Below are 17,879 nucleotides of genomic sequence, written 5' to 3'. Positions count from 1 at the left end.
TTTTGAAATACCCAAAATATTTCAATTGGACTTGAATGATTGGTTAATGGTTGCTATTGGGTCCTTAGTAGTTTTTCTATTTTAGAAATTTGATCAATAATTTACTTTCTTTGAAATTATGCATTATTTGATTTCATTCAAGTTGCAATTGGGGGGAATTTGGTGATATTGTTTATACTTTACTATTTAATTGGTGCCTTGACCCTTTTATTGTTTTGAAGCTATTTTTCCTTCATTTTGAGTACCATTGCAAGGGAGGTACACTCTATCCCTTATTTTCACTTTACTTGACCCTATGTGTCTACGTGATTTATGTGTTTAATTGCATGCCTTTTGAATGTTTTCATTTTATTTGCTTATTTATCAACTTTATTTGTTTTAGTTTTGTATAGTTATTTTCAATTTCGATCATTTGAAAGGCACTTGAATGCCAAAATTGTAATAGCTAGGTTATTATTTTTATTATTCCGTTTCCCCTTTTAGATTGTAGTAGGCCTTCCCCCCTAAAAATGTAATAGTTAGGGCCTTAATTGCCTTATGTGTTTTGCATGCTTAGGTGCTATGTGTTTAATCGCTTTCTTAGGTTTTGGCATCTAGATGTGCATGCTTATGTGTTATGTGAATTACGTGCTCACATGTTTACTTGCTTTAATTATGCACATTACTTATATATGTGTATGATGGATGCAAATGCACGTAACCGTGGCTAGTCCAATGCTAGTCATGGTTGTCCCCTCGAGTTCTTGCAAGTCCAGTGCTTGTGAGAGAGCGTAGATGTGGGCTAGTCCAACGCTAAACCCTTAGGGGCCCTCCACACATTAGATCATGATTGTGTGATAAAATCACTTCACTTCATGTATATTTTCACTTTGTAGGGTCTTTTATCATTTTTTGCATGACATCCCTCCTTATATGTATATCCCCTACTCCGTATTTTCCCCTTATATATATATTCCTTGACCTTTTGTTTGAAAACATAACATTAGACTTGCATTTCATTTAGGGAAAATTAGAAATTAGGTTAGATCATTTGCTTGTTTAAATAGGAAAATCCCTTGGATATGGGATATGGACGAATTCGGTTTTCTAACCTTAGCACGCTCGTATTCCCTCTATTAAAGGGAAAATTGAGTAACGAACATTAGTCCCCCGTACCCGACATGATGCATTCCCTTAGGTCATGTATATTTGTATTTATATAATTATCTTGTTCCTTTTTAGAGTCTCATATTTTTGCATTATTCGTGACATCTTCGAAGAATCTTTATTGGACATCACAATTAATGTGATTGGTACCAATTAACTTCGAAGGGATATTTTGACCCCCCGATGCCCTCTTAGGTTTAGGGTTTGCATTCATATAGTGCATCCAAATGTGATAAATTCTTTGGTTAAAACAAGAAAATCTTTGACTAAATCACGCAACTAGCATTGGCTAGGTCGAAGGGGTGCCTTGGATTTTTATCCTTGCCTTCCCCTTCGTCAAATGTGACTCCCGAACCTTTCCTTTGATTTTCGTAAACTAGGAGTCGTTTAAAAAGGGTTTTTCTATTTTTTCGAAAAATTCATTTTAGGTGACTTGGTACACCTTAACTCAATACCAAGTGGCGACTCCGATTTTTATTTCAAAACCATTTTTAAACTTATTTTGGGTCAAAATCGTCGCATTACAAAGTCCCATTTAGGCCCATTTCATTTTCTTTACTTACTTCCCTGTTAAATCAAAATTCACTTTTTAAACCATTTATTTTTCTTTATAAAAAATGGGGCGCGACAACAGGTGTCGAACCTGTGCAATAATAATTACTAAAAAGTTCTAGTTACCACCACAATTAATTATAGAACAAATCCGAGTACTAGAGCAGGGACTCTAGGTGTGCAATGGGTTACTTGATTCACCCTGTTCCAGAAGAGTTTGCTTGATCCGATATACCCGAATGAGATGATTTTTTCACAAATAATTATGAATTTGTAAACAGAGCAAGTAGGGTCGTATCCTCAGGGACTGGGTATATTTGTCTCTTATGAAATCCAAAGTAACACAGGGGGTGATTTTGTAGGAACGATGACAATCAAATAAATTCAAATAAGAAAATAAAAATAAATAACTGACTAGAAATTAAACAACAATTCACTGAACTCAGAGTAACAATAATTAAAGGTCTAAATCCATTAAAACAAGAAAACAATTAAAAATAAAATAAAGTAGGCAACTAAAAGTCAAATAGCAATTCACTAAAACCAAGGTAATATTAATTAAAGATCTAGCCAAGGAATAACTTCAGCAATGGTTCATCTAATTGATCATTGAAACAAAGGCAATTCCAATTATTTATCAATAAATAGGTTATAACTACCAAGCAAGCGATGACAGTCAACCCCTCCTTACTGCGTCGGTGATTAAGGTACGCCAGTTAATCACTGCTCTAATTGAGAAATAATCCTAGGTACGCCCGTAAGATTTAATTTTCCAATTGCCTTACGTATTAGAGGAGTCCTATTCTAACCAAATAACGCACTACCAGAGTTATTTTAGATTAGCCAGCGTATTCCCCTGACACAAATCTAATCATGCCAGTTGTCACTATTTTGAGATAATTAAACAATTACGGATTTAATACCTCAATTGACAATAGATTATTAAATTAATTAATTATCCGGATCCAAGACAATCAATTAATTAAACAACCATAAGCACTGCAACCAGGGAATATGCAAATACCAATAAATAAAAGAAAAAGATAAAATTAAATCGATCTCACAATTTTAGGCGAACCAGAGCCTTCGTTGCTCCTTGACTAGAGTGGTGAAATTAGTTCATGTTCGATGAATAAAGCCCATATAAAATTGAAGAGGGAGCCGCGGCCATCGTGTCCAAGAATCAGGAAAACTCAATTTGTTCTATTCAAGGTGAAAAGCAAATTACAAGAAGCAATCGATTGTTTTAATGCGTCTGCCATACGAAGAAAAGAGAAACTATTCAAGGACCACGCGAAAAATTCAAAGGAGAAGCTCTAATTTCTCCTGCCATCCGTGGAGAACATCTACCAAAAAACTAAGAAGAAAAATCAAAGGTGAAGCTAAAGGAAAAAGATACAGCAGTCCTACTAGTCCTATGCTGTCCTCCTGTTTCTCTCCTAATTGCTATCTCCTCATCCCTGTTCTGATGCCTCCTTTTCTTTCTTGTGCGGCGGCCAAAAGAAAAGAGGGAGCTCCCTTCGCTGTCTTCGCAGCAATTACCAAAATGGGCATGAGTTTCTTTCTTTTCCAGAAATGCCCCCTAGGATAATCTCTGTTACTTGGGCTCCTTTTCTGCTAAATTGGTACTTGTTACCAAATTTTCGTTCTACTCCCTGAAATAAATACAAAATACTAAAAGTGAGTAGAATCCTGCAATTAATCCACATCAAGTCAGGTAATAGGGAAAATTAGTAATAAAATAAATGATAAAATTGTAACCTATCAATTCTCCCCACACTTAAACCATGCTTGCCCTCAAGAATAAGAAAAGTACACAGACACCAAAATTTGATAATGGTCATTGTTCTATCTATCGAATTGCCAAGATATCAAGAAAAATCATATATCGAGCACTAGTGATTAAAATCCGAGAAACATCCCCCCAGTTAGCCTTTAAACCACAAACTCCTCTCCAATTCCAAATTAACTAATCTAAGAGAAAGGAATGGCGCACAACATTTATTAGCAAACAGTCCAAATATTAACCAAAATCTCCATATTAAGTCCATAAATCGGCGAACCGACCTCTAACACGCACTAACACAACCTGCACCCTTTTTTTTTTTTTTTTTTTACGTTTTCTATTATTTATTCTCTTTTTTTTTCTTTTTTTTTTAATAATAATAATAACACAAAAAAGACTTAGTCTCTAGCCATTGGAGCCTTTTGACGCGAGCTCCAACATTTTTAAATGAAGGAGCCCGGTTACTCAGCTCCTATCGCTATACGACCACGTACTAATAGAAAGTACTACTTTTTGACGCGAGAACCGACACTTTTAGATGCAGATCCCCGGTTACTCAGTAGTAACTAATAGCGGAGTACATTCAAACTTATTCACAGCGAAATAACGTAAAAATGCAAAATAACAGCACTAAAAAAAACAAAAATAGGAGCAGCTCGCCTTATTGCCAAACATGGAGAACTAGAGTCAATATTGGACCAATTCACATTAAAACGCCAACAGTCATTCCCTATGCCTAGAAAAATTAACAAAGAAATCAAAAGAATCAAGCAATCTGATATTCACCAAAGAGATGTTTTGGACTCAACCACAGTAACTCGATACACTTTTATTTTTAAAAAAATTTGGCAAAAGTAGAATTAGAGGCAATACCCCAACACCAAATCCTGGTATTCACATGAGAGCTAAACACCAACAAGAAAGAACGAAAATGAACTAAAGATAGACAAGTTACGAACTGGAAATAAAACTAAAAACTAAAAACTACTAGAAACTAAAAACTAAAAGAAAAACATAGGCACCCCATTAGATCCCTCCCCACACCTAGAGGACACATTGCCCCCAATGTGACAAAGAAACAGCAAAAGTAGGAGAAAGGGCAACCAAACTTCCCTGAAGTCGGGTCAAAGTGGTGGGCGAGGTGGAAATGGAGGAGCGAAGCCCGTATGAAGCAGAAATTGCGCCAAATTCTCCGCCATTGTAGACACCAAATTTTTGGTTTCGAACTTTATTTTTTTAAATTAGTTTAATTTTGGATTTATTTGTTCAATTTTAGATTTATTTTGGTTGATTCCTGTCTCGTGTCTCTTATTGTATTTTAATTAGTTGTTTTTATTCAAATTCAATGTTTTCTTGAAAAAAGAAGGAAAAAGAGAAAAATCATGAAAAATGAAAAATGATGAAAAGAAAAAAGGGAAAATGAAAAATTGCAATTTTTGCTATTTATTATTTCTAGTTTATTCATTTTTATCCGATGTTAGTTAAATTGTTGGTTTTCATTTAATTTTATTACTATTTTGTTAAATTACTTAAAAAAAAAAAAAAAGGGATGCGCTACATGCAAGCTGCGTTTTTTTCGCAGCTTGCAAAGAAAGGCTCGGTCAGCCCTTGGGTTGCAAATATAGAAGAAAGGACTGAAGGTTTAGGGTTATGATTCCGGTATAAAAAGAAAGAGACGCAAGAGGGGAAAGGGATAAGGGAGTGACGGCCGCAAATCTGGAGGAGAGAAAAAAAGAAAACAGCGACAGAGTAGAGAGTTTTTGGGGAGAGGTTTTTGGAGGGTACGAATGGACGGCTGGTGGAGAGAGATGAACGACTAGGGTCTTAGAAGAAAAGAACGCAGCTTTTGTGGTGGCTGGAAAGGGGATAAAGTGAGAGATTGAGGGGCTAGTTGGCGGCGGAAAAAGAAAACAGGAGGGGAGAGGGTGACGGAAGGAAGCAAACAGGCTAAGAAAAGGGAGGTTCTGGGGAGAGCTAAGAAAGAAAAAACCAGAGAGAGCTGGAGTGGGGGGCCGAGTGAAAGAATAGCTGAGAGAGAAAAGAGAGGGACTGAGTGTTGGACTAAAAGTGGAAGCTACGGGATAGCATCTGAAGAGAAGAAACCAAGCAAGAGGAAATCTGAAGGAGGAAATAGGAGTGACGGTCGCAAATCTGGAATGAGGAAGAAAGAAAACAGCGGCTGAGAGTTAGAGAGTGAGGGGGGGTGAAGCCGAGAGAGGTGGCGTTTCTGGGCAGAAAAAATGGAAAAGCCGGAGGAAGAGAGAACTTTTGGCAGTAGCAAGAGAGGATTACAGTGGCAACGGACGAACGACGCAACACCAGAGAGGGAGGAAAGCAAGAAACAGAGGGAGGTTTTTGTCAACGGGAAACTACCGGAGCAGAGGAAAAGACCGAAGCTTTCACTTTCTCTCCATCGTTCAAAAACTTCAGGTATCTTCCTAAAACTGGTTTCTTAGCCTCCCCAATTTTAGCCTCTCCAATCTCCCTCGTGACTGAGTTGGATTCTTGCATTCAGTTTTCTGTTTGTTGCCGTTGTCTCTACTTGCTTCAATCTTACCCGTGGAATGTGTATCTCCAAATGTTGTTTAGGCAGTGAGTTTGAACTCTGGAGTTTTATGGGTTTTGTTGATTCATTGGGTTTGTTATATCGGATAAAAGCTGCAGAAAATAGCAAAAATTGGCGTCTTTTGTTTTCGGATTTTCTGGGGGAAGGAAGGCAGTGATCAAAATTATGATTTCGTTGTTTGATTTAAAGTAAGTTGGTTTGAAGTTTTGGGGCATTGAATGAGGTATTTACAGGCTTCATTGGGTCATGTAAATGTTGGTAAACATGCTGGATTTGCAAAGAGGAAGCTGCGTGAAGTCTGCTGTGTGTTCTTTTAGTTTCTTTTCCTTACGTATCTTGCTGCATTTTTTACATTTCCCTGCATTCGGGAGATACACGTGCTTGCAGTGTATCTTGATGCATTATCTTGTGCTGTTTTTGTGTGTGTTAGTGTTTTAATCTATCCAATGAAGGGCTTTAACAATGCATTGCTGTTAAGATGATGGTTGGGATCCTTGTTTGAATGATGAAAAGTTGTACTTCGTTCTCATGTTTTGCTGTTTTTCCTTCTCCATGAAACACTCCCATAAAACTGGTTTTCATGTCTTGATAAGTTGCTAAAGAAAATTGCAGTAGGAAAACTTGAATGAATGCAGCCTGGAATGAACTTTGAATGGGTTATTAGTTTGCATGTTTAATCCAGTGTGTTATGGTGTTTTTCTGGAATTTAACGTAAGTTTTCTGGGCCGCTAATGAGCTTTAAGGTTGCCGAAAACTCTTGCTGCACTTTGTTTCTTTCTTTTTGCTGTTATTTCTTTTTGTTTTTGGCAGTCACCAATCCAGTTTTTCTGCCTTAATCCTGCAATAAAATGTAATATTTGGCTTGGTAGGTGATTGGGGTTTGTGTCTTGTGTTTGTTTGATTTAAAAGATGATGCTTGTTGGTGATCTATTTGATTAAGTACGCTGCAGAGGAAAGGAAACCAGAAATGAAAGAGTCCTTCCTCGTATGCATGCATGAACTAATTTTAAAAATTGCACTTTGACCCCCAAAGTTCCCTTTCGTTTCACTATGACCCAACCAATTGAATAATTTCATCAATTTGATCCTTCGCAGTTTTGATTTTTGTAACTTCATTGCTTGTTTGCTTTAATTAATTGCCATAGCTTGTTTAATTGCATTTAATTCGTGACTTTAGGGGCTTTATGATCAAGTGAGTTTTGTTTTGCACTTTTCTTTTAATTTTTCTTAATTAAAGTGGTACCTTGACATTTTTATTGTTTTGAAGCCATTTTTCCTTCATTTGATCACCATCGCAAGGAAGGTACACTCTATCCCTTATTTTGACCTTATTTGACCATATGTGATCCAATGTGCTAAGTGAAAATTGCATGTCTACTTGGCTTTCCTTGCCTTTCCTTAATTCCTTCAATTTATTCATTTGCTTTTGTTTTTATTAAGTTATTATTTATGGGGTATGTGTACACCTCTTGGCTTGTAATAGATAGGGCTTGGCGAGCATTTTGTCCAATTTTCCCCTTCCCCCTTTTTGTTTCAGTTAGCAAATGTAATAGGTTCATTGCTTGCTTTTGTTGCTACGTGTTTAATCGCTTTATTAGGCCCTTGCATCTAGTCGAACATGCTAAGTGTTATGTGCTACGTGTTTATAGATGATTTGCATGCCTACTTGCTTTCTATAGTCATAAATGAACTTGATGGATGAATGTACGTCCACACACTAGTCCAACGCTAGTTGTGGCTCATCGTTCCGAATTCCACTAGTCCAACGCTAGTAGGAATTCATAGAAAGGGCTAGTCCAACGCTAGACCCAATGGGCCGTCCTCCTTTTGTTAGTGCATACTTGCATGTTCACTACATTTCATGCATTTCTCTTAGTTTTTTAGCATTTGGCATGCCCCTCCAACCCTTTCCCCTTCATCTTAGGTTTTTGCATCTCATGCTAGTTATAGGGTCCATTTGCTTGAGGGTCCCCTTTCGATAAGGGAAACGAGCGAGTGTGACTACCCAATAGCCTTAGCACGCTAGTTTTTCCTTCCAATCAAAGGGAAAATTAAAGTCGCAAAGTTAGGAGTCATTCCCGTACCCGACTTGATGCACTCCTCTAGGTTCATGCATCTTCATCTTATCATATCACTTTTTTCATTTTTATCTACATTTTTCACTACTTATGTTTTTCTCACTCCACATGCCATGTTCGCATGCTTTTTCCTTTTATCATTTATTTTCCACCTCACAAATTGCACCTCATTGCACTTATATGTATTTACTATTATATTTTCATCCACTTGCACACAAACACCTTTATTTTCTCAAATTGCACACATGCACTTGCCTTACATTTGCACACATGCACTTGCCTTACATTTGCACACATGCACTTGCCTTACATTTGCACACGTGCACGTTTTCTTACATCTTCACACTTGCACTCATACTTGAGTCTTCATTTGCATCATTCGCGACCTCTATGAGGACTTTCCTTATTGGCCACCACAACTCATGTGGTTGGGACCAAAAAGCCTCATACGAGACATTTTAGATTTAGGATTGCATTTTTTTTTTCTTTTCATATTCATTAGTCACATCCAACATGCAACGCATACTTTGGGTAGAAAAATTAGGAAAAGAAGGGCTAAGTCACGCAACTAGCTTTTGCTAGGGTAAGGGAGTGCCTTAGGCTTTGCCTTTGCCTTCTCCCTTATCAAATGTGACCCCCGATCCCTCACTTTGGTTATGTAGACCCAAAAGTTCTTTAAAAAGGGTTTGTTTGCTTTTCTTTCCAAAAAATCACTTTTTGGGTGACTTGGTACACCCTAATTCTATACCAAGTGGCGACTCCATTTTTCATTAAAAAAACCCTTTTTTTGGCCAAATCGTCGCATTCTCAAGTCCCATGGCCTTTTATTTTCACTTTCACACACGTTCACATACACATTCCACACTACTCTCACACCAATTTCAAAAAGTGGGGCGCGACAGCCATGCCGGCTACATTGGCGTCGACGTTGAGCATCCGAGCCTCCAAATTCTAAACCTGTTCCCGGAGTTGCTGCCATTCAGTAGTCCCTCCACCGTAGTGGATAACCAAACGAAAGGGGACAGTAGCGTACGGAGCAAAGAGGGAGACGCGCAAAGGCGACGTATTGAGCAGTGTTCGTGGCTGGCGAAAACGGCGGCGGGCGACGGAGAAGGCGCGAGGGGCGAGGGGAGCTGGTGGTGGCGAGGAAGAGCTGGGTGGAGCTGCGAGGTTGGAGAGAAAGAGCTTGTGGTGGCTGAGCTGGAACTGGGGTGTCGGCGGCCAGCATCTCGCGGCACACAAGTGGAGATCGACGGCGGCGCTCGTCGTGCTGCGCAGCGGAAAAGAAAGAAAGGGCGAACAGGGGCAGTGGGGAAGAAGGAATAGCCACGGCGTGCGGCGTGAGCAAAGAGGCGGTAGGCGAAGCGCGCGATGGTGGAGTTGGCGGCGGGCAGAGAGAAGGGAAACAACGGAGAAGGAAGAAAGAAAGGAGAAAGAAAGAAGAAGAAGGAAAAAAAAGAAAAAGAAAGAAAAGAAAGAAAAGAAAAGAAGGAAAAAGAAAAAGAAAGATTTTTTTCTTTTTTTTTTTTTGGAATTTTAAGGTACGGTGAAAAGGAAATTTTTTTTTGTTTTGTTTTGTTTCGTTTCGTTTTTTTTATCTTAATATTATATTTTTTTTATTTTGTGTTAATTAAAAAAAAATTTTGATTTTTTTTATTACAAAACTCAACTTGAAATTCAAAATCAGAGACTAACATGGAATCACTAACCGGTCTTGAGTTTTTCTTTTGAATGCTTGCCTTTCCCGCGAACGCGACGTGGACATGTGATGAAGGCACGGAATGAGGAGCTCTCCGGGTGACTTGACGCGGGCGCGTCATGAGGGTAAGAACCCCTTCTGATGATTCTGATCATGAGCTCTCCATACGTCATGACGCGGGTACGTCATGAGGGCAGGAACCCCTTCTGACGATTCTGATCATGAGCTCTCTATACGTCATAACGCGGGCGAATCATGAGGGCAAGAACCCACTCTGACGATTCTGATCATGAGCTCTATATACATCATGACGCGGGCGCGTCATGATAGAAGAACACCTACAAATCATCAAAACGAAAATTGAAACCCGAAATCATTCAAATTCAAGGAAAACATATTTAAACTATCACACGAAATCAAACAAACAATCAAAAGCAGTAAATGGGTTGCCTCCTAATGAGCGCCTTTTTTTAACGTCTTTGGCTAGACATTGAACACCACTTTTCCATCTGGGTGTAACTCAATTTTCCTGGAAATCGGTGGCTCTCCTCCAGGATCCAAATAGCCTTTGAGTGCAGCCTTCTTTCTTAATTTTCTACTCCTTTTCACCTCATACAGTGTTTTCATTCCCTTATACTTGTTCTCAGTAAATTTGAATTTATCCCTACAAGCAAACTCAGAAAATTCTTGCACAGAGGGATTAATAGCATGAATAGCAAACACAGGGTGAGAGTTAACAGAATGTTCCATTGTATCAAAACTATTAAAGTGGACTAGTTCTCCATCAAATTCCATTGACAATGTACCCTTATTAACGTCAATTTTTGTCTGTGCTGTGCACAAAAAGGGTCTACCTAGTAGCAAAAGTGAGGGGTCAGGCGAATGATCATCATCCATGTCAAGTACATAAAAGTCAGCCGGGAATATCAATTCATTAACTTTAACCAGCACATCCTCTATCAACCCATCAGGGTATGCATTTGTTCGGTCAGCTAATTGAATTATTATTTCGATTTCTTTTAATGGACCGAGATTCAGAGAAGCATACATAGATTTAGGCATTACGTTGATCGATGCTCCTAAGTCCAGTAGGGTATTCCTAATCAGAGTATTACCTATCTTACATGGGACAGTAAACCTACCTGGATCCCCGCACTTTGGTGGAAGCTTTCTTTGGAGAACTGCTGACACATTCTCCCCAACAATGATCTTTTCGTCTCCCCTCAGCCGCTTTCGGTTGACACATAGGTCCCTCAAAAATTTTGCATACTTCGGCACTTGTTTGATGGCAGCTAATAAGGGGATATTGATCTCTACCTTACGGAACACCTCTAGGATCTCTTTCTCTTTGTCCTGCTTCTTCGGTTTCTCCAACCTGCAAGGAAATGGAGGGGGATCAGTTTTAACGTCTATAATCGGGTCAGGGAGTACCACTGGATTTTTGGTGCTTGTATTCTCTGCCTGAAGTTCTTTGTCAATCTTCTCTTCGTCCTTATCCTTTGGAGTCACGAGTTCGGGCCCTTGAATTTCCTTCCCGCTCCTTAAAGTCATTGCACTTACGTTCTTCAGGTTTAGTTCAGGTTGGGATGGCAATCTTCCATTTACTTGGGACTCCAAACGGTTGATTTTTGTGGCCATTTGACTCATCTGATTTCTTATGTCCTGCATTTCGGAATCCGTCCTTTGCTGATTTTGCGAGATGGTTGCTATCAGTTGTTTCATCATCTCCTCCAAAGATGGACTAGAGCTCGGTGACAGAGGTGGTCGGGGTTGGTACTGCTGCTGGTACCCTTGTTGTCTATTTGGCACGAAGTTAGTCTGCCTGTTCCCTCCATAATTGAGGTTAGGGTGGTCCCTTCAACCAGGGTTGTAAGTACTTGAATAGGGGTCATAGGGCCTTCTTGGCGCGGGCGCATGACCTGCCATGTTCACTTGCTCTGCACCCTCCTCTTGCATCATGGGACACATGTCCATAGAGTGACCCATACCAGTGCAAATCCCATACACCTTGGCCTGGGAGGCACTTCCTACAGCTAATTGTCGTACGAAGGATGTCAATTCAGAAATTTGCTGCTGGATGGAAGATGTTTTTATCTCATTCACCCTACGCGTTGGGACATCCTCCCTCGTACCAAATTGCTGCGAATTCTCAGTCATTCCTTCAATTAACTCCCACGCAGCTCGAGGGGTCTTATTCACTAGTACCCATCCACTCGCGGCATCGATTATACTCCTGTCTCTAAAAATTAGCCCCTCATAAAAATATTGTATGAGCAACTGCTCACTTATCTGGTGCTGTGGGCACTTGATGCACAACTTTTTGAAGCGCTCCCAATACTCATAGAGGGACTCGCCTGGGTGTTGCTTGATCCCGCAAATTTCTTTTCTTAGGCTTGCAACCCTGGATGCAGAAAAATATTTATCTAAAAATTTTTTTTTAATTGATCCCACGTGATGATGCTATCCGGTGGCAGGTAGTACAGCCAGTCCTTTGCAGAATCCTTCAAAGAAAAGGGAAATGCCCTCATTTTTATTTGCTCTTCTGTAATGCCCGGGGGTTTCATACTGTTACACACGACATCAAACTCTTGCAAATGCTTATAAGGCTCCTCACCTGGTAAACCATGAAAAGATGGTAGGAGATGTATTAGACTAGATTTTAATTCAAATGGGGTGTTATCATTTAAGGTGGGGAAGGTAATGAATAAAGGCTGCTGATTTAAATCAGGAGCAGCCAACTCTCTTAATGTTCGTGCATTAGCCATGGTGCCTTCCTTCTGGTCAGAGTCACTCGAAGTGTCACCAAACGAATCTGTTGGTTCAACTTCTGACTCAGGTCTCAGAGATGTAGCACTCGAATGCTCCTCTCTGAGCTGTCTGGTCTTTTTTCTTGTTCTACGCGCAGTCTTCTCTATCTCGGGGTCAAAAATTAATTCACCTGTACGAGAAGAACGAGGCATACATTTGAAAAGCACCAGAAAATTAGAACAAAAATGAATTTAAAAAGAGGCAAATAACTGACACCAGTCCCTGGCAACGGCGCCAAAAATTGATAGGATGTCAAAGCCTGTACAATAATAAAATTAAACCTAATTGCCAGTTAAAATGACCAAAACCCAATTCCAAGTACTGGAGCAGGGACTCTAGGTGTGCAATGGGTTTACTTGATTTACCTTATTCCCGAAGAGTTTACTTAATCCGATATACCCGAATGGGATGGTTTTTTCACAAATGATTATGAATTTGTAAATAGGGTAAGTAGGGTCGTATCCTCAGGGACTGAGTATATTTGTCTCTTAAGAAATTCAAAGTAACACAGGGGGTGATTTTGTAGGAACGATGACAATCAAATAAATTCAAATAAGAAAATAAAAATAAATAACTGACTAGAAATTAAACAACAATTCACTGAACTCAGAGTAACAATAATTAAAGGCCTAAATCAATTAAAACAAGAAAATAATTAAAAATAAAATAAAGTAGGCAACTAAAAGTCAAATAGCAATTCACTAAAACCAAGGTAATATTAATTAAAGATCTAGCCAAGGAATAACTTCAGCAATGGTTCACCTAATTGATCATCGAAGCAAAGGCAATTCCAATTATTTATCAATAAATAGGTTATAACTACCAAACAAGCGATGGCAGTCAACCCCTCCTTACTGCGTCGGTGATTAAGGTACGCCCGTTAATCACTGCTCTAATTGAGAAATAATTCTAGGTACGCCCGTAAGATTTAATTTCCCAATTGCTTTACGTATTAGAGGAGCCCTATTCTAACCAAATAACGCACTACCAGGGTTATTTTAGATTAGTCAGCGTATTCCCCTGACACAAATCTAATCATCCAGTTGTCACTATTTTGAGATAATTAAACAATTACGGATTTAATACCTCAATCGACAATAGATTATTAAATTAACTAATTATCCAGATCCAAGACAATCAATTAATTAAACAATCATAAGCACTGCAACCAGGGAATATGCAAATACCAATAAATAAAAGAAAAAGATAAAATTAAATCAATTTCATAATTTTAGGCGAACCAGAGCCTTTGTTGCTCTTTGACTAGAGTGGTGAAATTAGTTCATGTTCGATGAACAAAGCCCATATAAAATTGAAGAGGGAGCCGCGGCCATCGTGTCCAAGAATCAGGAAAACTCAATTCGTTCTATTCAAGGTGAAAAGCAAATTACAAGAAGCAATCGATTGTTTTAATGCGTCTGCCATACGAAGAAAAGAGAAACTATTCAAGGACCATGCGAAAAAGTCAAAGGAGAAGCTCTAATTTCTCCTGCCATCCGTGGAGAACATCTACCAAAAAACTAAGAAGAAAAGTCAAAGGCGAAGCTAAAGGAAAAAGATACAGCAGTCCTACTAGTCCTATGCTATCCTCCTGTTTCTCTCCTAATTGCTATCTCCTCATCCCTGTTCTGATGCCTCCTTTTCTTTCTTGTGTGGCGGCCAAAAGAAAAGAGGGAGCTCCCTCCGCTGTCTTCGCAGCAATTACCAAATTGGGCATGAGTTTCTTTCTTTTCCAGAATTGCCCCCTAGGATAATCTCTGTTACTTGGGCTCTTTTTCTGCTAAATTGGTACTTGTTACCAAATTTCCGTTCTACTTCCTGAAATAAATGCAAAATACTAAAAGTGAGTAGAATCCAGCAATTAATCCACATCAAGTCAGGTAATAGGGGAAATTAGTAATAAAATAAATGATAAAATTGCAACCTATCAGGTCGATTCCACAAGGAACGGGTAGGAAGTTGTTTCTTTCCAAGTCAATAGAATAAAATTGGGGGATGATTAATAGGATGAAAAAAATGAAATAAATTAAATTCAAGAGTTAACTCAACAAGTTCAATTTAATAAAAATAGCAATTAATAAAATTCTACCCAAAGGATCAACTGCTCAGGCACGGTCCAATTAAATGATCATCGATGCAAAGATATTTCATTCATTCATCACTAGGTTGGTTATAGTTATTAACAAGCTATGACATCCAGTTCTTCCTTACCTTTTCGACAGCCAAGGTACGACCGTTGACTACTTCTCTAACCAGAAAACAACTCTAGGTACGACCGTAGGAATTTAATTATCCAGTTGCATTAAAACTAGAAAAATCCAACCCCAACCAATAAACACGCTAAGAGGGTTCATTTAAATTAGATCTTGCGTTTCCCCAATATAAAACCAATTATGGTGGTTGCCACTAGTTGTCAATTAAACGAACAATTACGGATTCAATTTAATTAACGTGGCAGTGGGCTATTATATTAAATTAAATATCCAGCCGTTGATACCCAATTAATAAAATACCCATGAACAATTAATCCAGGAAACACATGAATAGTAACGAATTGGAAGAAATAATAAAGATTCGATTAGATCTCACAGATGTTATGGACCGCGCCCTAACGTCGACCTTTGGATAGAGGAGAAGTCTAGCCATGCCTCATTGTATCAATCACGCGTGGGTTGATTGATTTCATCCACGCAATTGTCAAAGAATTAATTGCTAAGGAATTGGGAGTGGTGAATTAATTGAAGAAACAAAAGAGAAAGCTCTGACTTCGTCTTCGTTTTGGAGCCGCAAGTGCAAGAACAAAAACTAACGAAAGTTGTCCCAAGCCAAAGAAGATGCTAATAGAATCAACCGACTGATGATTTGACATGTTTAATCAAATGGTGTTTGTGTAAAAGAATGATAAGACTTTCAATGAAAGTTTTATACTAAGATGGTAGTAACACCAACAGAAGGATAAATAGCTTGATAGTATACAATATGGCCAAAAAAAGATAAAATCACCTTGTCTATAATTGTGATTTGAGCCTCGGTTGGCCAATAATAATAGTCTTACTTAAAAGAGTTCCTTTTCAACTTTTTATATGGATGTTGATCCTTTTCTAACCCATAAAAAGAAAAGGGAAAAAAAACACGATGCTTCTATCAAACGATACATCTATCTCCTATGAGAATCCTGAATGTAATTATACCAGTACAGAGTGCAATTGTAGTTTGAAGTTTGAACGATGATATACTTCTGATTTTCAATTGAAGCCTTTGTTGGTGAAGACTGAAGTAGAAATGCAAACAAATCGGGTCAAGTCGAGTTTTGATTTAATTAAGTCGAACTTTAGCATAATTTTATGAAATTTGAACTCGAATTCGAACTCGACGAATTCAAAATATCAAAGCTCGAGTTCGATGTTAAAAAAAATAAAATAATAATTTTTCTTAATAAATAATAAAATATTAAATATATATATGTAATTTTACTATTAAAATAAAAAATAAAAAATGTATCTATATTTATCAAATCGAATTTGAGCCGACTCACGAGCTAATGAATTTAGTATTTTTGAACTCGAATTCGATTTAGTCAGTTCAAACTCGACTCAATTTCAATATTGATCGAACTCGAGTCAAGATAAGACTCGAACCGCTCACGAACGAAGCGATTCGTTTACAGCCCTGCACCGAAGAACCGTGGAATTTGGAAGAAGAAGCATACGACAGCACCCTCTGACCCGTCCACGGGGAGAGAGAGAGCAACTCAAGTTGTTACAGTATACAATGATACGATGCGTCCATGGGTCCCTAATTTCTGCATGCTCGCCGGTGCTATACTACCGGCCGGGGTTTTCTCTTTTTAACCTGTTATTCAACTTTACGTTCTTTTCCCAATACCAGTCTCCAGTTCTGTTTCTTGTACCTGTCAAATTCTCCTTGGCTTTCTGCGCTAGTGGCTAGACTTACCTCCATGTCTATCTGCATTAATTATAGTAAACGTTTTACATTGCCGAAGAGAGGATGGCTATATATGGACTATCAGCCCAGCCGCCAAATGCAAATATGGATACAAGTTCTTCTTTTCTTGGTCCCATTAATTATTGCTATTTGCTAGCTACACCGAAATAATAAAGAAAATTAGTAAAAGAAATCTAGTAGTGCTATCTGCTACTCATGAATGTCGCTGATTTTATCTTTGGTCTTCTCTCCATCAATAAACATCTAATCGTTATCCTAAAAAGGAGAAGCGCGTAAAAGTTTCTCTGGAATCAGCAACCCATATAAAATGATGAGTAATTATTAGTCTTTTGCCAGGAATGCAATGGTTAAATTAATCTGTGATGTTGCCCTCAAACTCAAACTACATGTGATGGGTGCGTGATCAACCTAAAGCGGGAAGTTATTCAGATTTTCCCACATGATCAACCTGCTGCTACAAGTACAATGCGTGCACAAAACAAACTAAAACAGAAACAGATATAGCAAAAAAGAAAGACGAGTTTGTTGAATTCCCCGTCTAAGACTAGAATCAGATGGTACTATCTATGGTCACTCCCTGAAGCAAAGATGGTCAAGGACGTTCATCCACATATATCATGATGATCAACTTCAAATCTATGTGCCACCTTTTCTTGTTTCTTTTTTCCCTATTTTTTGGTGGCAAAAGCTATGCGCTCTTCTTCATCATGATTCATGAATGAGTATGATCGATCTCTTTAATTTTATGTATGGTAGTATTCGTTAAAAATTCGGTAGGGTAACAACTCTTACCGTAGCAATTTGAATTTTAAGAATACCATCCATAATTCAAGGATCAAATTAAACCAACCACATGGGATAAGCGCATCAGCTATATTTAGCAGCCCCTCCCAGCCTTTCTTTGTTTTACCTCAATCCCATGAATTCTTCGGCTGACGTTCGGCTTTCAACCAACCAACCCTCTCTCTGTCTCTATGTTTCTCATACTCTTTCTCCTCACCCCAGTTTACGTGATAGTGATACCCCACCCCTGCATGCATGATGCGTCATCGAACGAATCTCCATAGTTAAATCAATTTAGCAAACCACCGTCACCGGAAAACCTACTTAACTTCCGCTAGGTTTTCTATTTTTAGCAACACTTCTTATCATCGGCACCTTATAAATAGCTCCCCCCTCCCACAATTCATCATATCCCCCCCGTCAGTCATCAACCACTCAAATTAACAGTCTCCAGCATTATAGCAACACACATCATTCCATTTCATGCAGCAATCA

The 17,879-nt window shown here is 38.6% G+C and overlaps 1 protein-coding gene across 1 annotated transcript; it reads right to left on the bottom strand.

The window, feature by feature from the left end:
• Positions 1-10,080: 10,080 nt before the first annotated feature.
• LOC113766794 lies at positions 10,081-12,787 on the bottom strand. Its single transcript, XM_027310948.1, has 4 exons — positions 12,309-12,787; positions 11,764-12,228; positions 10,504-11,682; positions 10,081-10,165 (listed from the first exon to the last, which is right to left on the bottom strand). The coding sequence occupies exons 1-4, from the start codon at positions 12,785-12,787 to the stop codon at positions 10,081-10,083; spliced, it is 2,208 nt and encodes a 735-aa protein (XP_027166749.1).
• Positions 12,788-17,879: the final 5,092 nt, after the last annotated feature.

The sequence above is a fragment of the Coffea eugenioides genome, chromosome 1 (assembly GCF_003713205.1).
Source record: "Coffea eugenioides isolate CCC68of chromosome 1, Ceug_1.0, whole genome shotgun sequence".
Taxonomy (NCBI): Eukaryota; Viridiplantae; Streptophyta; class Magnoliopsida; order Gentianales; family Rubiaceae; genus Coffea; species Coffea eugenioides.
This window is presented reverse-complemented; position numbering and strand designations above follow the sequence as displayed.

What these genes read in the sequence shown, in the direction of transcription:
- LOC113766794 (XM_027310948.1), bottom strand. Translation starts at nt 12,787, where the DNA reads ATGCCTCGTTCTTCTCGTACAGGTGAATTAATTTTTGACCCCGAGATA. An exon ending in ATGCAAGAGGAGGGTGCAGA is followed by an intron (nt 11,683 to 11,763) that starts GCAAGTGAACAT and finishes CCCTGGTTGAAG; the next exon opens with GGACCACCCTAACCTCAATT. An exon ending in TCTGTGCAAGAATTTTCTGA is followed by an intron (nt 10,166 to 10,503) that starts GTTTGCTTGTAG and finishes GATGATTTGTAG; the next exon opens with GTGTTCTTCTATCATGACGC.